The sequence below is a fragment of the Schistocerca nitens genome, chromosome 1 (assembly GCF_023898315.1).
Source record: "Schistocerca nitens isolate TAMUIC-IGC-003100 chromosome 1, iqSchNite1.1, whole genome shotgun sequence".
In the NCBI taxonomy this organism is placed as follows: Eukaryota; Metazoa; Arthropoda; class Insecta; order Orthoptera; family Acrididae; genus Schistocerca; species Schistocerca nitens.
The window spans coordinates 1,297,817,621-1,297,842,690 of record NC_064614.1 but is presented as its reverse complement, the minus strand read 5'-3'; the positions used below and the strand labels follow the sequence as shown (position 1 = coordinate 1,297,842,690).

Here is a 25,070-nt window from a genome sequence, read left to right as displayed (position 1 = left end):
TTCAATTTCCAGGAGTGTATATATATATATATATATATATATATATATATATATATATATATGTGTGTGTGTGTGTGTGTGTGTGTGTGTGTGTGTGTGTGTCATTTATCTTGACCAACCTAAATCACTGTTTGTCCAGATGCATATTACAAAACGTTTCAAGCAAATGTTCTTTAGCCGTCAGGGGGACATCAATCAACATGATTGTCTTCGTGCTTGCTTGTAATTCTCTTCAGCAGGCAACACTGGAAGCAGTAAATAATTCTTTCATTCAACGAGTGCACCAGTGTATCTGTGTCCAGGGTCACCCCTTTGAGCACCTTTGAATGCACTATTCGTGGGCAATGGTACAGGAGAATCAAAGTCAATTTTGTGTTATTATTTTACTTGGTTTTCATTTGTCTTCTGACGACTCCAGCAAGTGGACGAGTTTGTGATCCCGGGATCAAAGTCAATGATGTGTTATGTAATTAATAACGTTGTGTTTCAGTGAATGGTACACTGTGATACATTTTTGAAGAGGCCTTTAGGAGAGGAAATGAATCACCAAATAAAAAATACAGGGTGCCATTTAAAAAAGTCATAATGCTGTTCATATCTTTGTAAAAAACAAAGCTACAACGAAGGCAATCATGCTGATTGATGCCCCTCTGACGGCTAAAGAACATTTGCTTGAAACATTTTGTATCTGGACAAACAGTTATTTAGGGGTAAATGGGACAAAAAAGTGGTTAGCGTTCGAGCGTGCTAAGAGCGAAGAAAGGAAACATCGATAACGGACGCTTGTGCCGTGGCGCTCGACGTTGGGCGCTCGGGTGTCTGGCGGTTCGAATCCTGGTAGTGGAAAAAATTTCCACTGCCAGTATTTGGCTGGCAAGGAGAGGAGAAGTCGAGGCGTCAAATTCCTGATTTCCAGACTTTGCGCCAGTACCAAGCCCCTCGGCAGTGTCTCACTAAGTGAGTGCATGCCACATTGTCGATGGTGATCCGTCCGTCGGATGGGTTCATGAAGCTGGGCGGCCCCCTCGGTGCTGCTGGAGAGGGGCAGGTCGTGTGCCGGCGCCGGATTGCACCCACTCCCTTCTCCCATCACCATCATTACTCTACACAGACACACACAAAGTACATACATGTGGTATTACGAATAGCCTGTAATGGAGCATGTCGCAAATAAACAAACAAAACGTTTCGCGTAGGCTTATGTAGTCTGAAAACCTCAAAGTGAAATTCAAAAGTAAAATTAAGCAGGTCTTTCCTGGAAAACTGACACAGAGAGGTCCTGGCAAAAAATATTCTGAGAAATGAAGCAAATAGAATATTTAAAAAAAAGATGCAATAATTTAATGTGAACCAAGCGTCAGTCGGCTCTGAGCCTCGGTAGAGGGCGGAACTGCCCCGCGCGCAGACCACCACTCGGCTGTCGGCGTTGTTCACTTCCGAGTCGCGGTACTCGTGTGTATAGGAGTCCACTACTGCCGTACCTCGTGGCGCACTCCACGACCAAGAGCTTTGGAAGTTGAACAGTTCATACGAGAGGATCTGCGTTTGAACCCCGTGGACGTGATCTGAATACATTTTTCCATCACAAGAGATGCTGCACACATCAAGATGTCGACGGAGGCGCTAAGGGCTTAAGTTATCCAGCGACACACCGCTGTACTAATAGTTAAGCACTCTCAGTGAAACGTAGGTGCAGCGACAGTGGACCGAGCGGGATTCGGTCTCCGAACTTTGCGAGTGTTTGAGCTCCCGTTCGAGCTGCCCCAACAAGTGGCCATTGCCGCTTTCCAGCAATATGGAAACTGCGGGGGACGCCTCGTGGAGAAGTGGCAAACATTTAAGACCTACCCAGTATTAAATGGCGTTCGGCAGATAAAAACTGAGCTGACGAAACACGTTCCATCGTACCTGATGATTGGCGGTGTGCAAGCCACCGTGATGTACGATGGCCAGCCATGAACGTGCACCGTCGTATGATACAAACACCGCTGGGTGAAGTGACCGCTGGCCGGCCGCGGTGGTCTAGCGGTTCTAGGCGCTCAGTCCGGAACCGCGCGACTGCTACGGTCGCAGGTTCGAATCCTGCCACGGGCATGGATATGTGTGTGATGTCCTTAGGTTAGTTAGGTTTAAGTAGTTCTAAGTTCTGGGGGACTGATGACCACAGATGTTAAGTCCCATAGTGCTCAGAGCCATTTGAACCATTTGAAGTGACCGCTGCATCGACTTCCACGTCCCTACATGTCACCTACGCTACAGTGGCACGGAACCCTGCCACGCCTCTTCAGGATCCGCCTCAAGCTTCGTCAACGCCACCCACCGCACAACACGATGACGAGACCAGCATGGCGTCACGCCCAGTGCTCGCACCGAGAATATTCATTCTCGAGACCATGGCGGAAGAGCCTGCCCGAACCGAGGACGTCAAAGTAGATGTCGTGTCGATGCTGCCTTTATCCACACGTATATAGTTTCGGATGATGGGCGATCACATTCTGATTCGGAGCAACACATTAGGAAACAGCGGTCGGCCAGGAAACGCAAGAAAAGCCGTCGAATACCCTCCAATGACGCTCTCCTTCAGATGGCCTTGCGAGATGGTGACCTTCCATGGTACGACCTGTCGCCCCTCCTGTGGCAAATCCTCTCTCAGTGCAGAACGTGAACTCAATCTTGCCAGTAAACGAGGACGATAGATCCCCCACACCACATGTCTGTTGAAGAAGGAGTGGGTCAGACCACCAATTTCTGAGTGAGAGCATCCCACAGAGGCACCTGAGCTGGCGCCCTACCAGTAAACATGACAACTCTAGCCGACCCAGCTGGTCTACCACTGTGGGATGCTTCCATCACACATTCCGCATCGACTGCCAGGGACTGTACACAGCAATATCTTGTCGCCACAACGAATCTTGCCACCCTCCAAGCCCCTCACAAACTGGCCATGTTCCGAGACACCATCTACTCTGTGGATGTTGATATTGCACTCCTACAGGAGCTGTTCGTTGCTGACTTCCAAGTGCCCACCAGGCACACCACCTACATTTCTCACGTCTCCGACACTGGCAGTGGCGTCGCCATCCTCCTAGCGATGGGCTCCGTGCAGAGGATGGGACGTGTCTCCCCACTGCAGGGGGTGTGGCCCTCACCCTATCGTTAACATCTACGCACTGTCTGGCTGTAGCCGCCGTCGTCACCGACATACATTCTTCGCCAAGTAGTTCAAATCAGTCTTCACAGGCTCACAAGACGATTTGGTGCTCAGTGAGGACTTCATCTCGACACAAGGACCCACTGACCAACTCCTACGGCATTCACCTCATGCGGCTCTCTCGATGGTGATCAATGGCCTGCGACTCATTGATACCTGGACAAAGCTCCACCAAGCCCAACTGGGTTACACATTTTACACCAATTACTCATCAAGCCGCGTAGACCACATCTACCTCACCTGCCCGCCTGCCAATGGCTCTCACCAAGCGGAAGTCTGGCCCGTGAAGCATACATCTGCGACATCACTCTCGCCCGACAGCATGTCTGGCATAGTCGTGGTCTATGGAAATTAAAGGTCACCCACCTGAATTCCCCAGACTTTCCCTGTATGGTCGAGGAAGGATGGGGACGATGCTGACGTCATGGTGGTGATGCCTATGACTCCACCTTATCTTGGTGGCTCTCCTGTGCAAAGCCGACTCTCTGTAAAACATTGATCAGCTATGGTAAGGAAACCAAGGTGTGGCGTACTATGCAAATTTATTATTCAGTTCTTCATGACTGTGAGACGATGCCTTTTTCTCCAGCTGGGCAGATGGTGGTACACCAAATACAGGCGCAGATCTCCTTGATCATGTGCCATCACCTGGATGGCACTGTAGTCCGATCTCGGACCTCTAATCGTATACCTAAAGAACATCCATCGATGTACCACATGCTTCAGGAAAGACAACGGCGATGCAGGGCTCTGATCCACGATCTCACTGATGCAGAAGGCCACCACCACGAGACCCAGCAAACCATCAGCCATTCTCCCCACAATCATTTTGCCAGATTGTATGCAGTTGTACCACATTCCGTGGAACTGATCACAGAGTTTGCACAATATATTATGTGTGCTCTCCCAGTAGAGGTAGCACAAGAACTTCAAGAAGACATAACCACAAATGAAGTACGCAATGCTATCAAGGTGGGATCTGATAACAGATCCCCAGGGCCTGATAATATCACCATTGAATTTTATAAAAGTTTATAAAAGTTGTTGGCTTCCACATGGATGACCATCGCGCAAGAGCTGATGTCCTCAATGACAGTGGTCCCTAACACCTTCCTCGAGGACATCATTATACCTGTTCACAAACTGCATGGCCGATGGAGCGTCCATGATCATCGATCAGTCACGTTACTGAACAGCAATATGAAAATATTTACACAATTGCTGGCATCGCGACTCAAGGAGTTCGCACGTTACGTCATCTTCAGCGACAAGATTTCCCTAAGAGGCGACAACAATATCCGTACGGTCCTTAGCCATTACCAAGACGTGATAGCATTTGCTCGCCACCAACATCTCCCTGGTGCCTTGGCATAGCTGGACTTAAGCCAGGCCTTCGATTGTGTAGGCCACTCGTATTTTCAGGTAGTCCTTCAACATATGGGTTTTCCCAGCGGTTTTATCACAGTAACTATGCGCCTGTTGAGCGGCGCGACCTCCAGAATCTTGTACGACGGCCGCCTCATGCCGCCCCTGTCCCTCGGTTTTATATGTTTTCGTTTTGGAACTCCTGCTCCAGGGACTCACCAACGTTTAGAAGGTATGACGCTGCAAGAGCACCGTTTCTTCTGCTTGGCCTACACAGACCAGCTCGTTCTTCATCTGCTCAGTGACGATGACGTTCGAGCATCCCTGACATTGGTGGCGACTTATGGCGAAGCATCGGGCAGCTCCCTCAGCATGTTTAAATCCAAGGTCTTGCTCACTGGTGAGGGCCTACGGGAAAGAAGCGTCGTCCCCTTCAGCGTCGCCGCCATGGTTCGATGTCTTGCCACTGAATTGACAGCCTATCTTCATCGATCAGGGCTATTAACGTTAAGCGTGCAATGCTACAGACTGCAGATCACCGGCTATGAGACCTCGGCATTATGCAACATACCCAATATGTAAACACCTATCATGCCTGCTGTATACAACATGTGGCTCAGTACCCCCAGTCCGAACTCTCGTGGCCCGACATCTGTTGATGGCATTGGGCTCCTTCGTCAGCTCAGGGGTGTCATTCAGAGTGCAGCATGACTTCCGTGTACTCCCACGGGACTGTAGTAGGGTGGGACCAATACACGTGCGACCAAAGTCACTGCGGTGTACATCAGCTCCCAGCTCAAGTTCTGGCATCGTTGCCCACAGAGCCTCACTGGACTCCTATTCAAAACTTTGTGCTAGTCTCTTTGTCCGCCCCCGTTTTTGTCTCGACCAACCCAACCCCGTCTTATCATATACGGCAATTTTTTCTGGACTTCAGTTATGTCTATCGATATTTACCACTTACACGGTTGTTTCAGACGAAAACGGTTTACCAAGTGTTACAACAGTGCCGGCCGCCCAACCCCATCGAAATTAAGTATCCCCAGTATGTGTGGCTTTCTCGAATCCGACGTCCAGTCAGCGTGGTATATCACAGTGAATGGCAAACAAGTTAACCGATATCGACTGCATTGCATCCTTCTAGTCGATTCGCCCCTCTGCACCCACTGTAGACGACAGAGACGACCAACGGTTTCACTGTCGCCCAGCGTCCGATGTCTGGACAATTGCGACGCGTATTTTGGCCGTTCCTACATGCTGAACACCCGCTGAGATGGACATCCACACACTTTTATTCCCGGGTTGGAGACTTTTTACCCCACCGCCAAAACTGACTCTGAGAACCGCATCTGTGGCCACACGATCCATTATCTTTTTAATTCTGGCCATAAGTCAGTGCTCGGATATTAGAATTATCTCAGCGAACGACACTGCGTCCTAACACGCAACCCACACTATCAGCAATACTTCCGCAATTTTTTTAGGGAGCGTCTTTAATTGTCCGCCTCGCAGCTGGAACATCCAAGCCATGAGAAGCTGAAAACTGATCTCAACTGATCCGAACATATCTGAACCAAGCAGAACGGATAGAGGAATCTAATCCCACTCAACGAGAAGACACGTTTGGATGTGCTGGCTGACGCAGGACCCGCTACTCAAGGCGCTCATATATAATAAAAAAGTAAAAAAAATAATTAAATAAATAAATAAAGACAAAAACAAAAACAACTGATTGTGTTAAAATTTCATGGCTCCCCCGTGGTTGCCTTTCCTTTATCCTTTCTCGCCCACTCGTAGCTCTAGGTTAGTCCTACTGGGAGTAGGATCAGATAGGGGCCAACGCTTGATTTTTTTTTTTTTTTTAATTTAGAGCAAAAGTGGCAGTGACAACTTTCCTTCCTTATTTTTCAATCTCTTTTACACTCCCCAGGGGAAATATTTTATGCCGCGCGGGATTAGCAGAGCGGTCTAAGGCGCTGCAATCAAGGACTGTGAGGCTGGTCCCAGCGGAGGTTCGAGTACTCCCTCGGGCATGGGTGTGTGTGTTTGTCCTTAGGATAATTTAGGTTAAGTAGTATGTAAGCTTAGGGACTAATGACCTTAGCAGTTAAGCCCCATAAGATTTCACACACATTTGTACATTTTTTTGAATTATTTTGAAAAAAGAAAAGAAAAGAAAAGGTCGATAACAGACGCTTGTGCGATGGTGCTCGACCTTGGGCGCTTGGGCGTCAGCCGGTTCGAATCCTGGTAGTGGAAAAAGTTTCCACTGCCTATTTGGTCTGCCAGGAGAGGAGAAGTGAAGGCGTCAAATTCCTGACCTCCAGACTTTGCGCCAATGTCCTGGATTAAATACCAAACTTGTTCTCAGGGTCTCGTGAAGTGAGGGCATGCGAGCGACGCTATAGCATGTACCTGTTACTGAGGTTCGGTTATCATTACTAAGAATGGAAACTTCCCATCGCAGCCTCCTCAGATGGCCAGAGGATAGTCCGTCAAAAACTGAACACAGATCAAGCTCGAAGACAGGAACAAAAAAGAAGCCAAATATAAACAGTGAACGGTCCCAGCTCAAGATCTGCAACATGGGTCCAATCTGAATAGCCACGACGTCCTGGTTATGTGATACCGGTATTGGACTACGAAAGGGGAGATCCGTGTTCGAGTCTCCCTCCTGCCCCACATGTTTTCACAAAATTATGAACTGTCCGTTCGGTCATTCACGTATCTGTTCGCTCTATTCAAATCTGTGGTGCAACGTTCGATTGCAACATCGAGGTTGTAGTATCATAGTCACAGATACTACTACAACGCCGCGCCAACACAAGGTTGGCAGCCCGTCGTCTGCCGAGCACAGCGCACCCTAGAGGGCTGTGCAGCTCGACGGAACTGGAGTGTGCCTCGTTCACTTCTTAGCTAGATTTCTACCTAGGCAGACGCACTTTCATAATCGGCCCTCGGCCAGTTCTGTAATGTTTGCATTGTTTCTCTGAGGAGGGCCCATCAGGCTTAGCCCCTGACAATATGTTGTATTAGTTCATGGTATTCCATGTTACGAGATTGTCAGTTCATAGCCGCAGCTGCAGTCCTACAAACTACTGAAGGTAAGTAATTTCATTGTACTATGTGTTACTTGAATAACAATCCTTCTCCCTGACAGTGTGCCGTACCGCGTATTGTTCCAACCTGGACTCCTCCAGCTCCTATCAACTGGGCCTCCTACTTATTTGCATTTAGTGACAAGTTGGAAACACCCACGGGTTTTGTGCCTCTAAACAGTGAGACACAATAGAGGTGTAACGAAGGGACCTCCAGGTGTACGTACCTCCTATTTGTTCTACACAAGTATTACATGACATGACTCTTGCGTTCCTTTTTGGAAGTTTTGACTCTTGAATTCCTTTGTTGTAACATGGTTCACATCCGTTTATTTCTAGTTTTCTGTGAGACGTCTACGCGGCATCTCGCCTGCTCTCACTGTCCACTACATTTACTTGCGACGGTAATATATTCTTACCACGTGATTCATATTGTGTAACCAATGTGTACTTTGACAATTGCCAACACTACAGAAGGAGAACAGACACGTCAATGACTGGGCGGACAGTTGCTAATTTTGTGGAAAGAAATGGAGAGCGAGAGACACCTGAACATGGACCTCCCGCTTGGCGGTCCAACACCGCGATCACACAGCGATGACGCCGCCTTTCAGTACCCCTTCTTCCTCTGTTCATGGTTGATCTGTGTCCAGTTTTGGACGGACTTCCCACTGGGCCATTTTACCACTAAATCTGAGGGGATGCAATGGGGAGTTTCCCTTGTAAGACAATGAGTTGCTTTTGACAGGGGTCTACCGCAGGCTGGCTCACACCGGACACTCTGGCTAGTGGGCGAGCGGGCAGCGGGCAGCGCAGTCGCGTCCCGTTGTCAGCCTTCGGCAGCGCAAGCAGAAGTATTGGGTCTCCTGCGGCGACAACTGGTGCTGTGAATATGGATTCAGCTGAGAAGAGACCAAGTTCCAGTGCAAATTGCGTGCAACAAGAATCCCAGTGGAAATTGCAGTGACTTTTTGTGCATACTGGAGAACGCGCTACTTGTTTACTTTGTCAACATTCTGTTATATCAAAAAATACACTACTGGCCGTTAAAATTGCTACACCACGAAGATAACGTGCTAAGGACGCGAAATTTAACCGACAGGAAGAAGATGCTGTGATATGCAAAGGATCGGCTTTTCAGAGCATTCACACAAGGTTGGCGCCGGTGGCGACACCTACAACGTGCTGACATGAGGAATGTTTCCAACGATTTCTCATACACAAACAGCAGTTGACCGGCGTCGCCTGCTGAAACATTGTTGTGATGCCTCGTGTAAGGAGGAGAAATGCGTACCATCACGTTTCCGACTTTGATATAGGTCGGATTGTAGCCTATCGCGATTGCGGTTTATCAAATCGCTACATTGCTGCTCGCGTTGGTCGAGATCCAATGACTGTTAGCAGAATATGGAATGCGTGGGTTCAGGATGGTAATACCGAACGCCGTGCTGGATCCCAACTAGCAGTCGAGATGACAGGCATCTTATCCGCTTGTCTGTAACGGATCGTGCAGCCACGTCTCGATCCCTGAGTCAACAGATGGGGACGTTTGCAAGACAACAACCATCTGCACGAACAGTTCGACGACGTTTGCAGCAGCACGGACTATCAGCTCGGAGACCATGGCTGCGGTTACCCTTGACGCTGCATCACAGACAGCAGCGCCTGCGATGGTGTACTCAACGACGAACCTGGGTGCACGAATGGCAAAACGTCATTTTTTTCGGATGAATCCAGGTTCTGTTTACAGCGTCATGATGGTCGCATCCGTGTCTGGCGACATCGCGGTGAACGCACATTGGAAGCGTATATTCGTCATCGCCATACTGGCGTATCACACGGCGTGATGGTACATTTGTCCAATGAATACCCGTTTATCATCTGCATTTCTTCTTGGTGTAGCAATTTTAATGGCCAGTAGTGTATATAACGTGGAGTGACACTGCAATTCCAAACATTCCGACGCAGGGAGACGATTGTCTGCAATTAATTGCAAAGTTAAAAGAATTCTCCGGCATTGGCGTAAGCTCGGTTATCTCAATTTATCTTACATCAACCACTAATATTACTCAAGATATAATTGGATTTACGCGACACTTTTATTTCTAGGAATGTGTAGCTACAAATGAATGTGCAGTGAGGGCGAGCTTTAGAATTGCCCATTTAAATGCCCAGCGACTTCATTCTCCACTGGGACTTTTCTGAAAGAACGCCTCCACATTGCTTGTGAATCGGCGTCTCCTCTAAGTACGCCACAATTCCATACAATTTGTCAGTCTCCACACACAACTGCGCGCCTTACAGAAGACCTTAGTGCAGATGCTGAACGACATCTAACGGTGAGAAATCAACAATTATTTGCATATTCTCTGTGGCTTGGTACCGACGTTACTGACCCAGCACAATTGGCTATATTCGTCCGAGAGGTGGATACAGATTTAAATATCACAGAAGAGCTTTCTGATTTACTCCCCATCAGAGACGTATTTAGTGCTGTTCAACATGCTGTTAGCAAGTTGAATCTGACCTCGAATAAGCCAGTTTCCATCGCCATTGATGGTGCCCTAAGTATGGATTCCTGTAACGTGGGGTTTATGGGACGCCTAGAAACTAAGCTGAGCCCAGGACGGCAGTTTCACTCAGCCCATTGTGTAACTGATCAACAGTCACTTTTTGCGAAAACTGTGCAATTTAACAGGGTTATGAATGTCGTTGTTGTCCGCAGCTCGTGGTCGTGCGATAGCGTTCTCGCTTCCCACGCCCGGGTTCCCGGGTTCGATTCCCGGCGGGGTCAGGGATTTTCTCTGCCTCGTGATGACTGGGTGTTGTGTGCTGTCCTTAGGTTAGATAGGTTTAAGTAGTTCTAAGTTCTAGGGGACTGATGACCATAGATGTTAAGTCCCATAGTGCTCAAAGCCATTTTTGAATGTCGTTGTTAGGAGGATTGAATCACAGGCAATTTCGAGAGTTAACGGTTGCACTGGTATCAGACTTCAATGATAAACCCAATTTTTGTAAGCTAAGATGGTTGAGTAGGGGTAAAACCCTTCAACGTTTCCTTCCTTTGCTTCGAAAGGTAAATCTTTTGATGGATATGAAAGGAGGTCGGTTCGTGAGCTTTCTGACACTCAATGAATTCTTAACCTAACTTTTGTTACCGACATGAGTCACTTGAATGGTCTCAGTGCTTCGTTGCAGGGCAGAGGTCAGTTAAATTTATCCCTATTTTTTTTCAATTCGCGCAATGCAAATAAAATTGGAGATATGTAATGGTCGCATCCAGGACCGTAATTTCACGCATTTTCTGAATGTGACGCAATTCGCAGCTAATATTAATAATTACCTTTTTGCGTCATTTGCTCAGTCTCTGCATTATTTGAATGCAGCATTCGCAAAACGATTCGAGGATTTGACGTTCCTTGAGCCAGATTTTCATATCTTTGACATCATCGATGGACGTCAGAACTGTGTCCGCCGAGATGCAATTAGAATTGATTGATCTGCAATGTGACCGCTACATTAAGGAGAAGTTTAGAATGGCGAATGGCATTCAGTTCTATTCACGCCTTCCATGGAATAGATTTCCTCAAAAACATGCAAAAGCAGCAGCTATAAAGTACATGTTTGGTTCTACTTACACTGAAGCGCCAAAGAAACTGGTATAGGTATGAGTATTCAAATACAGAGATATGTAAACAAGCAGAATACGGCACTGCGATCGGCAACGCCTTTATAAGACAAGTGCCTGGCGCAGTTGTTAGATCGGTTACTGCTGCTACAATGGCGGGTTATCAAGATTTAAACGTGTTTGAACGTGGTGTTCTGATCGGCGCTAGACCGATGGGACACAGCACCTCCGAGGTAGCAATGAAGTGGTGATTTTCCAGTACGACCATTTCACGAGTGTACCGCGAATATAGCCCGTACGGTAAAACATCAAATCTCCGACATCGCTGCGGCCCGAAAAAGATCTTGCAAGAACGGGACCAACGGCGACTGAAGAAAATCGTTCAGCGTCGCAGAAGTGCAACCCTTCCGCAAATTCCTGCAGATTTGGATGCTTGGCCATCAACAACCGTCAGCGTGCGGAACATTCAACGAAACATTGTCGATATGGGCTTTCGGAGCGGAAGGCCCACTCGTGTACCCTTGATGACTGCACGATAGGAAGCTTTACGCCTCGCCTGGACCCGTCAACACCGACACTGGACTGTTGATGACTGGAAACATGTTGCCTCGTCGGACGAGTCTCGTTTCAAATTGTATAGAGTGGATGGACGTGTATAGTAATGGAGACAACCTCATGAATCCATGGACCTTGCATGTCAGCAGGGGACTGTTCAAGCTGGTGGAGGCTCTGGGGCCTGTGGGGCGTGTGCAGTTGGAGTGATATGGGACGACTCATACGTCCAGACACCAATCTGACAGGTGACACGTACGTAAGCATCTTGTCTGATCACCTGCTTCCCACACGTCCAGAATTGGTACAGAGTTGTTCCAGGAACACTGTTCGGAGTTTAAATACTTCCACTGGCCACAAAACTCCCTAGACATGAACATGATTGAGCATATCTGGCATGCCTTGCAACGTACTGTTCAGAAGAGATCTCCACCCCCTCGTACTCTTACGCATTAATGGTCAGCCCTGCAAGATTCATGGTGTCAGTTCACTCCAGCACTCAAACCACACAGTTTTAATCTGCCAGGAAGTTTCATATCAGAGTGAAAATTTCATTCTACACTCCAGAATTACTTCAGACATTAGTCGAGTCCATGTCACGTCGTGTTGTCGCACTTCTGCGTTCTCACGGGGACGCTCCACGACATTAGGTAGCTGTGCGAGTTTCATTGGCTTTTCATTGCATTTGAGCCGTAGTAAAAGCTTTGAAAAGCGCGCCGCAGCGGGTAGCGTGAAGCAGTCGTCCTCCGTTTTCTGGCGGTGGCGCCGTTGTCGCAATTGAAGGCTTCGGTGTCTCCCTCTAGCGGGAAAGGGGAAAAGTGGGCTGTCCGCGTGGGTTGGAGAGGTGGCTGTATTGGCTCTGGTAGAGGTTGGCAGTCGGGGCATCAAGAAGGGACTTCTCTGCCGGTGCTAGAGGGACAGCACGCAGACCGCGGCATCAGTGTAAGCGGCACGAGCACCGCCTCCGTGGTATGGGGCGTTAACTGCTCGTCGCGAAAGGAATGTTACTGAGCGTGGGTCTGCAAGGGGCGTAATCTGCAGTTCGGCCGTATGCTGTCGACCGGCGAGGAGGTTCTGGAAATCGGCCCGCCTTCCTGCGTCCGTTGAAACGGCTGGCAGCGGCCGGCTCGGCAGAGCATTTGGAGGTGCTGCGTTGGTTCAGTCCTGGGAGTCGTAACGCACCAGAAGTTGAGTAGTGATTGATAACAGATTTTATGAAGTTTAACTGAGTTCAGTTTACTTATTCTTGTTAATTACACCAGCCGTATATTTTGAGGGTTTCCCACCATTCATTCTCGTCTGCCCACCCGCGGGAAGGTGGTAATATTAGAAATGGTGGTCCGTTTGTCCCCTTTTGAGGACGAATGGGGGGGGGGGGGGGAGTCAGAGTAAATCTGTGGTTCGGATTGCTTCCTTCCCCTCCCAGCTTACCTACGGGTTTATTCGACTGTTAGCCTCTGCCATGTCTGTGAAAGTCTGAGGCACCAATGGCTGTTCTGTTTAAAATGCAAGGCACTAAGACCTGATCCATTCTCTCGCCTGCCATAACTAGTATTACTAGACTCACGTGTAAAAGGGTACTAAGAAAGAAGAAAAATTCCTTTTGCCTCGTGGTAAGAACTAGTCAATTGCGTAACGAATTCCTGGAAGCTGTAACTTACGTAAATTTGTGTTTATGTAAATTTGGCTATAATCAAGCAAGGTTGTTAATGTACGCCGTAGTGGATTTTTTTATATTGTTTCTAGTCAGCAAAAGCTGTTGTGTGTTTTTCCAATTCAATACCTTTTAAGGCTTTTACTCAACGTGCTTATGTGTTTTATACGGGTAGTTGGTTATCAGTGTGTTTTCTTGTCATACAAAAGTTTGCCATTTCATTACGGGTACAAATTGTTGCCTTGAAAGGAGAATATTGTAAAAGTTCGCAAGTCCTACCTTGCGAGCGTGTGTGTTTGCCGTTAGTTAACTGGCCGAAATTTGTAAAATTTGTTTTTTTATATGTTTTGGAAATGTTAATGTTGTTAACTGTGAGTGTCCCCCCCCCCCCGTGTGCATGACTCATGCGTTTCGGTTTTTTTTCTATTTTGAGAACTTTTGTAAACAGGATTGTCTTTATATGTTGCAGACAAGTTAGATTCTGCGCCATTTAATGAGCCTGAGTGAGCCTGTTATGGGCGGCCGTAGCTACGGCTGTTGTAACCAAATGGGAAATTTTTCTGCCTAAAAGTGAAGCCATATATTCAAATTGTATTCATTTATTAATGAAGTGAAATTCACCAGTAATTTAGCTGAGCTTGAAATATTGTACAGCGTCGCGTTGTATATGTTAAATTGCTTGCCTGTACTTGCCTTTACCGGCGTGAAGTTTTTTATAATAATTCAATAATTTAAAAGTCATTTCCTATCGTAAATTGTCACTTATTCGTTAAATGATTGCTGAGTTTTTTAAAAAATATCGTAAAGTCTTGCACCAAATTTGAATAAAGAGTGTTACTGAAAATTGTGTGTAATTTCATCAGTTATCCCTCGGCACCTACTTCCACTTTACATTTTGTGTATTAATTGTGATTAATAACCTTTGGAGAATCAGTAGTAATTTTACGGTTCAGTATTTATGCGAACAACTTTTCTCAGCCTTAAAGCTTTGCAAATCGAAATATAGATCACAAATGACAGATATCCATCTGAGGGCCGTTCCTCGATTGCACACCACAAGTATATTTGTCCGGACATTCCCTCGCTTGCAGCAGAACATGGGAAATATGGATCGTAATATACATATGAAGGTAAGATAAGAATGTCTGCATTTTTGTATGTGATTTGATTATACAGTGTGATATTTTCCACCGTCTACAAACTGTTCGAATAACACTTCAACTATCAATGTACCAGTGGTTTGACATAATCAACACAGAAGCACGCAAAGGATTAATGCTGATAGAGAAGTATTAATGAGGAAATGACGTTCTTTACCAGCTTAGTTATTCGGAAATGCTGTTGTTGAAATTGTTTTCAGATCGTAATACTCTTTCTTCTGGTTACTATTTGTTTTCTCAAAGGGCATTCACTTCTGTATGCTAGCTAACTAAAGAACAAACCAAACCTCTGGTTCCTGAAATCTAGTTTGAATAGTTATAGCCAGTTGTTTATTATATCACACAATTGTATAAAATTGATAGACGCACTTCAGGGTTACTGTTACAGTAATATGAAATGCAAAACTGGCTCAACAACTAGCGTGTGATCCGAGAAACTATCCTATCAGTGTCTAATATGAAGGCTAACCACTTCCGTTTCAATACAATATGAAAAACAGTTTTTACTTAGTGACGGATGGAAATGTAAACATTATTAGAAACGTGTAAAGCCATTATTTCTTATACTGGTCCGTCAAGTTTACTGTGAGTGATCACAGTTTTATGGAGGTAACTTTGCCACTGTATTGGCATTCAAGCGAATCACTTTAGATCTTTTCTTGGTGATTACACTGTAGAGGAACTTTTCCTATCCTTGTGTGAAAAACCGTCAATGGCAATGAAATCTACTGCTCCACAAAAGCTATTAGAGGTTGTTACAGAAATCGATTACTTTTCACTTCAGTAAAATCGGATACTCGGGACTATCGCAGCATCTGGAGTAGGACCCTCTGCAGGTAAATAACTAAGGGTAAAACATAGGTGCTCACACAAAATCTAAAAGAAAGCAGACATCATTCGCTAAGAAACTACATAACTGGTCCATGCAGTTATGCAGTACTCAACTGATTATTTGAGACGGAGATGGTCTCTGTGGCGATTTCATGTGGCTAAAAGGAGGCGAAATTACCCACGGCTCTTGATGCTTAAGGAGCTCTGAAAATTCTCTTCTTAGCATCGGATATTAATAGTACAAGGCTAACCAGTGCATGCCGTGAATAACGAGGCCAAATTTCTTCCACATGCAAGCTAATACTAAGTAACCTTGCCGGTCTTCTTGCTTCGTTCCGCACACAAGATGTGAAGGCTTTGCATGCTGGGCACAAACTACCCTCCGCCACAAAGGAGCCTTCCAGTTCGACCACCAAATCCGCCTTTTCTATTCCCGCCAAGCCCGTTACGTAGCAACGGGACTTCCTTCCAGGTTTTACACGATTACAAACTTACTGTAAACCAGTACTACAAGTATAGTTTAAACATTCCAATATTTCCGCAGAATATTACTTGTGAAATTACATATAGACATTTATTATTATGACATAAATGGACATAATGATGAATAAAACATTTATACAGATATTACATCAAAGAGCTTTGTAACACAGAGATCACATTAAAGATAAGCATACAAAGAAGTTACATGAGGTATGTATAGGTAATATTTGTTTAATAGTGTTTCACACGATCCACGTGCAATCGTGTGGGGAGGCATAATATTGCGTGGGTGTACCGACCTCCAAACCGTTGAACTTGGCCCACTTACCGCTCACCGTCATTGTGACGCGTGCTCCTCCCATTGTGCTGCTTTCCATTGCGTTTCTATGGACGACAGCGCGCGACCGCATCGAACTGCGCAGGCAGAGCACGTCTTGTAACGGAAGGAGCGAATGGACTGACCTTCTTGTCCCCCGACTCACTTCCCGTGCTGCACCCGTGGGATGCATTGGAGAGACGTAGACTACTGCAGCGCGCCCACACGCTCCAACGACCGGCCACCAGTTGTCAACCATGGAGAGCCCCGACACAAGGACTCCTCACCAACCCTGTGGCCGCCATGGGAGCACCATCTTGCGGAGCGAGCACTGCGTCCGTGCCGGTCACACGCCCTGTTAAGAACCACGTCCCGTCTTTCGTAATGTCCAGGGGACCATTATGACTCACGGCGACTTCAGTATAGTTATTGCCTTTCAATAAAAGTGTATTCTTTTCTGTTCCTCTCATTGCGTATTTCTTTCACTTACCTCCCGTACTACGTCTTTCGTTTCACCCTCTTTGGGGTACGTTGGATCAATCATTTTTTTGTGTACTGTTTTTTTCTCAGTGCCCAGTATTTCTTCTTTCTTTCTGATCTTCTTTTCCTGTCTTCTTCCCACGTGATCCGTTTGGCTTTTGTGTACATTTGTCTTGAAATCTTCAGTCTCCATCTTTAGTAATAAATTTAGCTGTCCGATCGACTAGTGATTTTTCTGAAATCTTTAATTCCAGTAGGTCTTTCTCACTTTCTTTAAATTAGCAGGGTCTTATTTGCGGTTACGGAAAAAGTCGACGATTTCTTTCGTTAATGTGTTAGAGTTCATTCTGAGAAGATGCCGCCGGCCGCGGTGGTCTAGCGGTTCTAGGCGCTCAGTCCGGAACCGCGGGGCTGCTACGGTCGCAGGTTTGAATCCTGCCTCGGGCATGGATGTGTGTGATGTCCTTAGGTTAGTTAGGTTTAAGTAGTTCTAAGTTCTAGGGGACTGATGACCACAGATGTTAAGTCCCATAGTGCTCAGAGCCATTTGAACCATTTGAGAAGATGCCCATAAAAATTTTTCCTCCGTTTCCGCATTTTATCTGAAAGTTTTTTCGATTTCCTTGTATAGTCTTCCATTTTTGATGTATACGATCTTATTATCTTGGAATTTTGCCCCTATGATTTTCCTTAAAATTTGTCTTTCCTCTCAAAACTCTCCGTTTGGCTTTTGAAGTTAATGTTTAGTGTTTCTGTTGCATAAATTGCTTCTGGCTTAATCATTGTCTTGCTAATTTTGGACCCCCACTACAGAGAGTTTTTGTCGTATGTATCTTTTGTTAGTTGGAAGGCCAGTTCAAGTAAATTTTTTCTGGATTCCACTGCTTTACATCCCATATTTATACTGTATCAGTTCATTCTATATGTAGTCCATGTTTCGTAAACCTATGTTACTTGGCGGTTGACACCATGCGAAACTTACTTTCGTCTTCTTGCTGCAAATGTAATTTATTTCTCGTAGACGCGTTTCGCCATTTTTTTTTTTTTTTTTACTCTAAGGCAGCTTCAATGAGACGTAGAACTATACAGTTTTGTATTGATATGTGTTATTTTTAGATTATTAAACAGTTCACGTCGCGTTTCTTTTTACGTAAATAAGTAATTACTTACAATCTGTTGGCACCTACGTTTCCTTTCATCTGGTTTGGAGGTCGCACTACCACTTCATTTCCGAAACATAAGTACATTTTGATACTCCGAAATTTTTCTTTCACAGTTTTACCATATTTATCATTATTTTTGTGGTCCACTAATACTCTGTTGCCACTAGTTATAACTATTTGTTCGAACACCGTGCTTCTAAAGACGGTTGTGTGTTCATTATGTGTTTCCCCATATTTGGTTTTTTGTTTACCTATATGTTGCCAATCTAACGAAGTACATGTTGAAAACTAATTTCTATTCATGATGTTTATAATTGTGTGTATGTGCGAAATGGTGAATTAGTAGTTTGAGTTGTTCAAAAATGGCTCTGAGCACTATGGGACTCAACTGCTGTGATCATTAGTCCCCTAGAACTTAGAACTACTTAAACCTAACTAACCTAAAGACATCACACACATCCATGCCCGAGGCAGGATTCGAACCTGCGACCGTAGCAGTCGCACGGTTCCGGACTGCGCGCCTAGAACCGCGAGACCACCGCGGCCGGCGGTTTGAGTTGTAGATGGTTGAATATAAATAGAATAGCTCTTAGAGAGTGCTTGAAAGCCATGGTGATGAAATGAACTTGTAGTGCGATCTCCAGTCCACATGAGAAGAAACGCCGATGCCGACAAACTTTAAGCAATTACTTATTTACATAAAAAAACACAACGTGGACTGTTTGACAATCTAAAAATAACACATATGAAAACAAAACTGTGTCATTCTTGATCCCACTGAAGATGCCTTAGAGTAAAAAAAGGGGAAACGCGTCTGGGTTTAATAAATTACTGTTGAACCAAGAAAAGGTAGTTTTCCACTGAAGAGCCACCGAAACTGGTACACCTGCATACTATCGTAAACAGCTGCCGCGAGCACGCAGAAGCGCAGCAACACGACGCGCTATGTACTCGACTGATGTCTAAATTAGTGCTGGAGGGAACTGACATCATGACTTCTGCAGGGCTGTCCATAAATCCGTAAGAGAACGAGGGCACGTTCCAAGCCGTCCCAGATATGCTCAGTAACGCTCATGTCTGGGGAGTATGGTGGCCAGCGGAAGTGTTTAAACTCAGAGTGTGTTCCTGGAGCCACTCTGTAGCAATTCTGCACGTGTGGGAACTCGCATTGTCCTGCTGCAATTGCCCAACTCCGTCGGAATGCACGATCGACGTGAATAGATGCAGGTGATCAGACAGGATGCTTATGTACGTGTCACCTGTCAGAATCGTATATCACTTCAACTGCACATGGCCCACACCATGACAGAGCTTCCACCAGCTTGAACAGTCCCCTGCTGATAAGAAGGGTCCATGGATTCATGAGGTTGACTCTATACCCGAACACGTTGATCCGCTCGATACAATCTGAAAGGAGACTCGTTCAATTGGGCAACATGTTTGCAGTCATCAACAGTCCAATATCGGTAGTGACGGTCCCAGGCGAGGCATAAAGTTTTGTGTTGTGCAGTCATCAAGGGCACACGAGTGGGCCTTCGACTCCGAAAGTCCAAATCGATGATGTTTCGTTGAATGATTGCCACGTTGACATTTGTTGATGGCCCAGCACTGAAATGTGCAGCAGATTGCAGAAGACTTGCACTTCTGTCACGTCGAACGATTCTCTTCAGTCGTCGTTGGTCCCTTACTTGCACCTTCTTTTTCCGGCCGCAGCGATTTGAAGATTTGATGTTTTACCGGATTTCTGATATTCACGGTACACTCGTGAAACGGTCGTACGGAAAAATCGCCACTTCATCGCATCCTCTGAGATGCTGTGTCTGATGGCTCGCGCGCCGACTATAACACCACGCCGGCCGCGGTGGTCTCGCGGGTCTAGGCGCGCAGTCCGGAGCCGTGCGACTGCTACGGTCGCAGGTTCGAATCCTGCCTCGGGCATGGATGTGTGTGATGTCCTTAGGTTAGTTAGGTTTAAGTAGTTCTAAGTTCTAGGGGACTTATGACCACAGCAGTTGAGTCCCATAGTGCTCAGAGCCATTTGAACCATTTTATAACACCACGTTAAAAGTCACTTAAATCTTGATAACCTGCCACTGTAGCAGCAGTAACCGACCTAACAACTGCTTGAGACACTTGTTGTCTTCTGTAGGCGTTGCCGCAAGCAGCGCCGTATTCTGCCTATTTATATATATCTACACTCCTGGAAATTGAAATAAGAACAACGTGAATTCATTGTCCCAGGAAGGGGAAACTTTATTGACACATTCCTGGGGTCAGATACATCACATAATCACACTGACAGAACCACAGGGACATAGACACAGGCAACAGAGCATCCACAATGTCGGCACTAGTACAGTGTATATCCACCTTTCCCAGCAATGCAGGCTGCTATTCTCCCATGGAGACGATCGTAGAGATGCTGGATGTAGTCCTGTGGAACGGCTTGCCATGCCATTTCCACCTCGCGCCTCAGTTGGACCAGCGTTCGTGCTGGACGTGCAGACCGCGTGAGACGACGCTTCATCCAGTCCCAAACATGCTCAATGGGGGACAGATCCGGAGATCTTGCTGGCCAGGGTAGTTGACTTACACCTTCTAGAGCACGTTGGGTGGCACGGGATACATGCGGACGTGCATTGTCCTGTTGGAACAGCAAGTTCCCTTGCCGGTCTAGGAATGGTAGGACGATGGGTTCGATGACGGTTTGGATGTACCGTGCACTATTCAGTGTCCCCTCGACGATCACCAGTGGTGTACGGCCAGTGTAGGAGATCGCTCCCCACACCATGATGCCGGGTGTTGGCCCTGTGTGCCTCGGTCGTATGCAGTCCTGATTGTGGCGCTCACCTGCACGGCGCCAAACACGCATACGACCATCATTGGCACCAAGGCAGAAGCGACTCTCATCGCTGAAGACGACACGTCTCCATTCGTCCCTCCATTCACGCCTGTCGCGACGCCACTGGAGGCGGGCTGCACGATGTTGGGGCGGAAGACGGCCTAACGGTGTGCGGGACCGTAGCCCAGCTTCATGGAGACGGTTGCGAATGGTCCTCGCCGATACCCCAGGAGCAACAGTGTCCCTAATTTGCTGGGAAGTGGCGGTGCGGTCCCCTACGGCACTGCGTAGGATCCTACGGTCTTGGCGTGCATCCGTGCGTCGCTGCGGTCCGGTCCCAGGTCGACGGGCACGTGCACCTTCCGCCGACCACTGGCGACAACATCGATGTACTGTGGAGACCTCACGCCCCACGTGTTGAGCAATTCGGCGGTACGTCCACCCGGCCTCCCGCATGCCCACTATACGCCCTCGCTCAAAGTCCGTCAACTGCACATACGGTTCACGTCCACGCTGTCGTGGCATGCTACCAGTGTTAAAGACTGCGATGGAGCTCCGTATGCCACGGCAAACTGGCTGACACTGACGGCGGCGGTGCACAAATGCTGCGCAGCTAGCGCCATTCGACGGCCAACACCGCGGTTCCTGGTGTGTCCGCTGTGCCGTGCGTGTGATCATTGCTTGTACTGCCCTCTCGCAGTGTCCGGAGCAAGTATAGTGGGTCTGACACACCGGTGTCAATGTGTTCTTTTTTCCATTTCCAGGAGTGTATATTTGAAACGGTTACCTGTACGAGTTTCTTTGGCGATTCAATGTATTTACAAAATAAACATTTCCTTGCCTGCTGCAGAGGATGGCCACGCAAACGAACTTGTTACATTCGTCTTTAAGTTCTGCACATCAGTGCAACATCTGCCATCGAGAATTACGAGTAGTACACTGGACGGTAGCGATGGCGTGTGCTTGTATTGTCCCAGCTGTACGTCCGACACGCCCACCCCGCAGGTCTCTCTACGAGGTGCACACACAGAGACACACACACACGCCCGCAGGTGCGGCTGAGCGACGACGTGGCGGTGCGGCACGTGGAGCGGCTGGTGCCGGTGTGCGCACACGACCACGACCACGACCACGACCACCACTGCCGCTGCCGCGGGCACTCGCGGCGCGCCTCCAGCAGCGACGACGAGCAGCGGTCGCGCCGCCGCCGCCACCACCACCGCCACCCCCACCAGCACCAGCGGAGGCGGCGGCGCCCCCACTCCCCGGTCACCGCGCCCGCCTCCGCCGCCGCCCCCGGCGCCGCCTCCGGCACGGCGCCCACTTCCGACGACGGCGGTTCGCCCCCGGCGCACCGCCGCCACGACGCCAGCGGCCAGCGCCGCAAGCACCGCACTCGGCCGCGCAGGGACAGCGAGGAATACTCGGACGCCGGTGAGTGGCAGTCGCCCGTGTCTGTGTGGCCCACCTCTTAAACAGTACAGACGAGGTCACTACTACACTTTAAGGGAAAAGAAAAATGGACGTTGGTTGGTTCATTTGGGGGAGCGGAACAATATCGAGGTCATCGGTTCTATTGCGTGGGGGAAGGATCGGGAAGGAAATCGGCCGTGCCCTTTCAAAGGAACCATTCGAAATGAATGAAAATCGGCATATGTCACGTACTTCTACAGACAAATAAATGATAATGATTTCAAAAAAACTGGATGATTTATTGGAGAGAAAGAGCTTCACAAACGCAGCAACTCAGTAACTCGTTGACGCTCTTCTGATTCTTATGCAAGAAGTTCTCATCGATTGATGGAGTCGTTGGATGTCCTCATGACGTCAAGTTCTGTCCAGTTGTCAGACCGGACTGTCAGAATCCCGGCATGGTTGAAGGGTCGTACCGACAGTGTCCAGACGCTCTCAATTGGGAAGAGATCCGGCCACGTTGCTGGCCAAGGAACAGAAACAGCACCCCAGACCATCGTTCCTGGTTCTCAGGCTGTCTGGCGGTCGACAGTGGGGTTGATATCTCACTGCTTTCCGGAGTGTGTCTGGACACGTCTTCGGCTTGGAATCTCACTGACTAGAATAGAATTGTCTTCAGTGATGAGTCGCGGTTCCAAATGTGTCCCGATGACCAGTCAGCAATATTGCTCGGCAGCCAGGAGTGATGGTCTAGGGTTCAGTTTCATTTCATAGCAAGACACCTCTGATTCTCATACGGGGCTGTTCGTAGACGATATTCTATGCGCCGTTTTCTTGCCATCCTGGGCTTATATTTCAGCAGTATAATGCCTACCCGCTTACAGCGAGAGTTTCCAGCGTTTGTGTCTATGCTTGCCAAACCCTACCTTGGCCAACGAGGTCGTCGGATCTCTCTCCACCCACACCCTCCCACCAGCTGGGAGGAATCCCTCAGGAAGACATCCAGCAACTATATCAATCATTGCAAAGCCGAATAAATGCTTGCATAACGGCCAGAGATGCACCAATGCATTACTGATTTCCTAAGCCCTCTCTCTTGAACGAATCATCCACTTTTCTGAAGTTGTAATCATTTGTTTGCTGTACATGTACATCACATCGCATTCGGATAATTCCTTCATGGTGCGTCATCTTTTGACTACGAGTGCATTTCGTGGTGCTAGATTTGAGCTTTGACATAGGAAGTGGTTAGCGTCGTATTTAGGAAAAGCAATACTCCATCAGCATCTCTAAATTCCATTTAAATTTTATGTCGTTCCCCAGTTCAGTGTAATGCAAGGGCAGCTCATGCGGCGCGACAGTTGATTTCTTCCCCATCTACATCATTAAACGCCCAAAAATAGACACAAAATTACCAAATCTCAGTCGTGGGTTGCCTATGTAGAGGCTTACAGTGACAACAAAAATTTGATTTTCAGTATTTCGTATAATTATTGACCGAATTTAAAAATTTAAAACGCTATCATCAAGAAGTGAAGTATAATATTACGTTAATATTTTAACGTGATAAGTCAAGTATTAAAGTTGAAAACCTGTGCATATATCTTGAGGCATCGTTTAAGTCATGATGCACAAATTGTCTAGACCAGTGATTACCAAACTGTGGATCTACTCCGGTGGGTCGCTAGAAGACTTTTAAAATACTGTGTCAACGACTGGAAAAAAAATATGAACATGTATTCCAAGAGGAAAGTTTTATGATCTGAAAAAGTTATGCAGAAAATCTGTTCTACACAAGAAATGAATGTGGCTAATAATGTGCTCAGGACGGTAAGAAACAGCAAAGCTGTAGGATTGGCTGGTGATTATGATATGGCAACGCTGCGTCCACTTTCACTTGCGACAAGTGTCACGTGACTAACCTTGAGCTGATTCCGAATTTCTCTGACTGTGGCATCGTGCGTTATTTGCTTATTGTTTAGTGTGGGCATGCATGTTTATAGTGGCGGTCCGTTTTACTTTATACTGCGTTTCTGTTTTCTATTTATTTGACTGTGGAGGAGTGGATTAAGACTTGGTCGTGCCGCAAAAAGACAGACTCCGGATAATTATGACGAAGCTTCCACTTCCCATTACAGTGCTTCATTTAATACACCTATAGGTGACAGTGTTAGTGAAGTTAGCGAACTGAACTCCTTCCAAAAAGTAGCAAAAACATGCTTTCCTAGATACAGTGCTCACTTGTGGGATTGTGTTTTGTGTAACAGAAGACGAGCTGCTTCCTCAGCGTGCTGCGTGTTTTGGAGTACTTGCCAATGAAAGTATCAGACACTCGAAACTGGAAAGACATTTATCAAAAATACGTGCAGAATGCGTAAGTAAATCAATAGATTTTTTTCCAGAACAAAAAAGTAGAATTTTTGAATCAAAATCAATGATGCGAAAAGCGTCTTCTGCTGAACAAAATAAGCAAACGCTTCACAGCGATTATCGTTATTGATGGCCCAAAAGGGGTCAGCTGACACCGTACGAGAGGGTATTATTTCACCAGCGGCCAAAATAATATCTGATGCTTTACTTAGGGAAAAGGAATTAAAACTAATTGGTGAAATACCCTATCAAACACAACGGTAAAGAGAAATGTAAAATTCTGTGAAACAGTCCATGATGACAGTTTTAAAGCAAAGTGAGTACTTTTCACCTCAGCTTGAATAAAACACCGATGTAGTTGGCGAGGCTATTCTGTTGGCTTTTGTTAGGTTTGAATATGATAGGAGGATACGAGTCCTCTTTAGTAAATGCTTGCTATCAACAATAACGGAGGAAGGAATTTTTAAATGTCTTGATAGTTTTACACTAGAAAGTACAATAGAG

General features: G+C 46.8%; 1 protein-coding gene across 1 annotated transcript in view; it reads left to right on the top strand.

The window, feature by feature from the left end:
- LOC126234270 (uncharacterized) overlaps positions 1 to 25,070 on the top strand; it is a 178,796-nt gene that overhangs the window by 82,044 nt on the left and 71,682 nt on the right. Inside the window, exons 9-10 of the mRNA XM_049942965.1 lie at positions 21,836 to 22,051; positions 24,464 to 24,570. Coding sequence (XP_049798922.1) covers positions 21,836 to 22,051; positions 24,464 to 24,570 — 323 coding nt within the window. The remainder of the gene's footprint in view (positions 1 to 21,835; positions 22,052 to 24,463; positions 24,571 to 25,070) is intronic.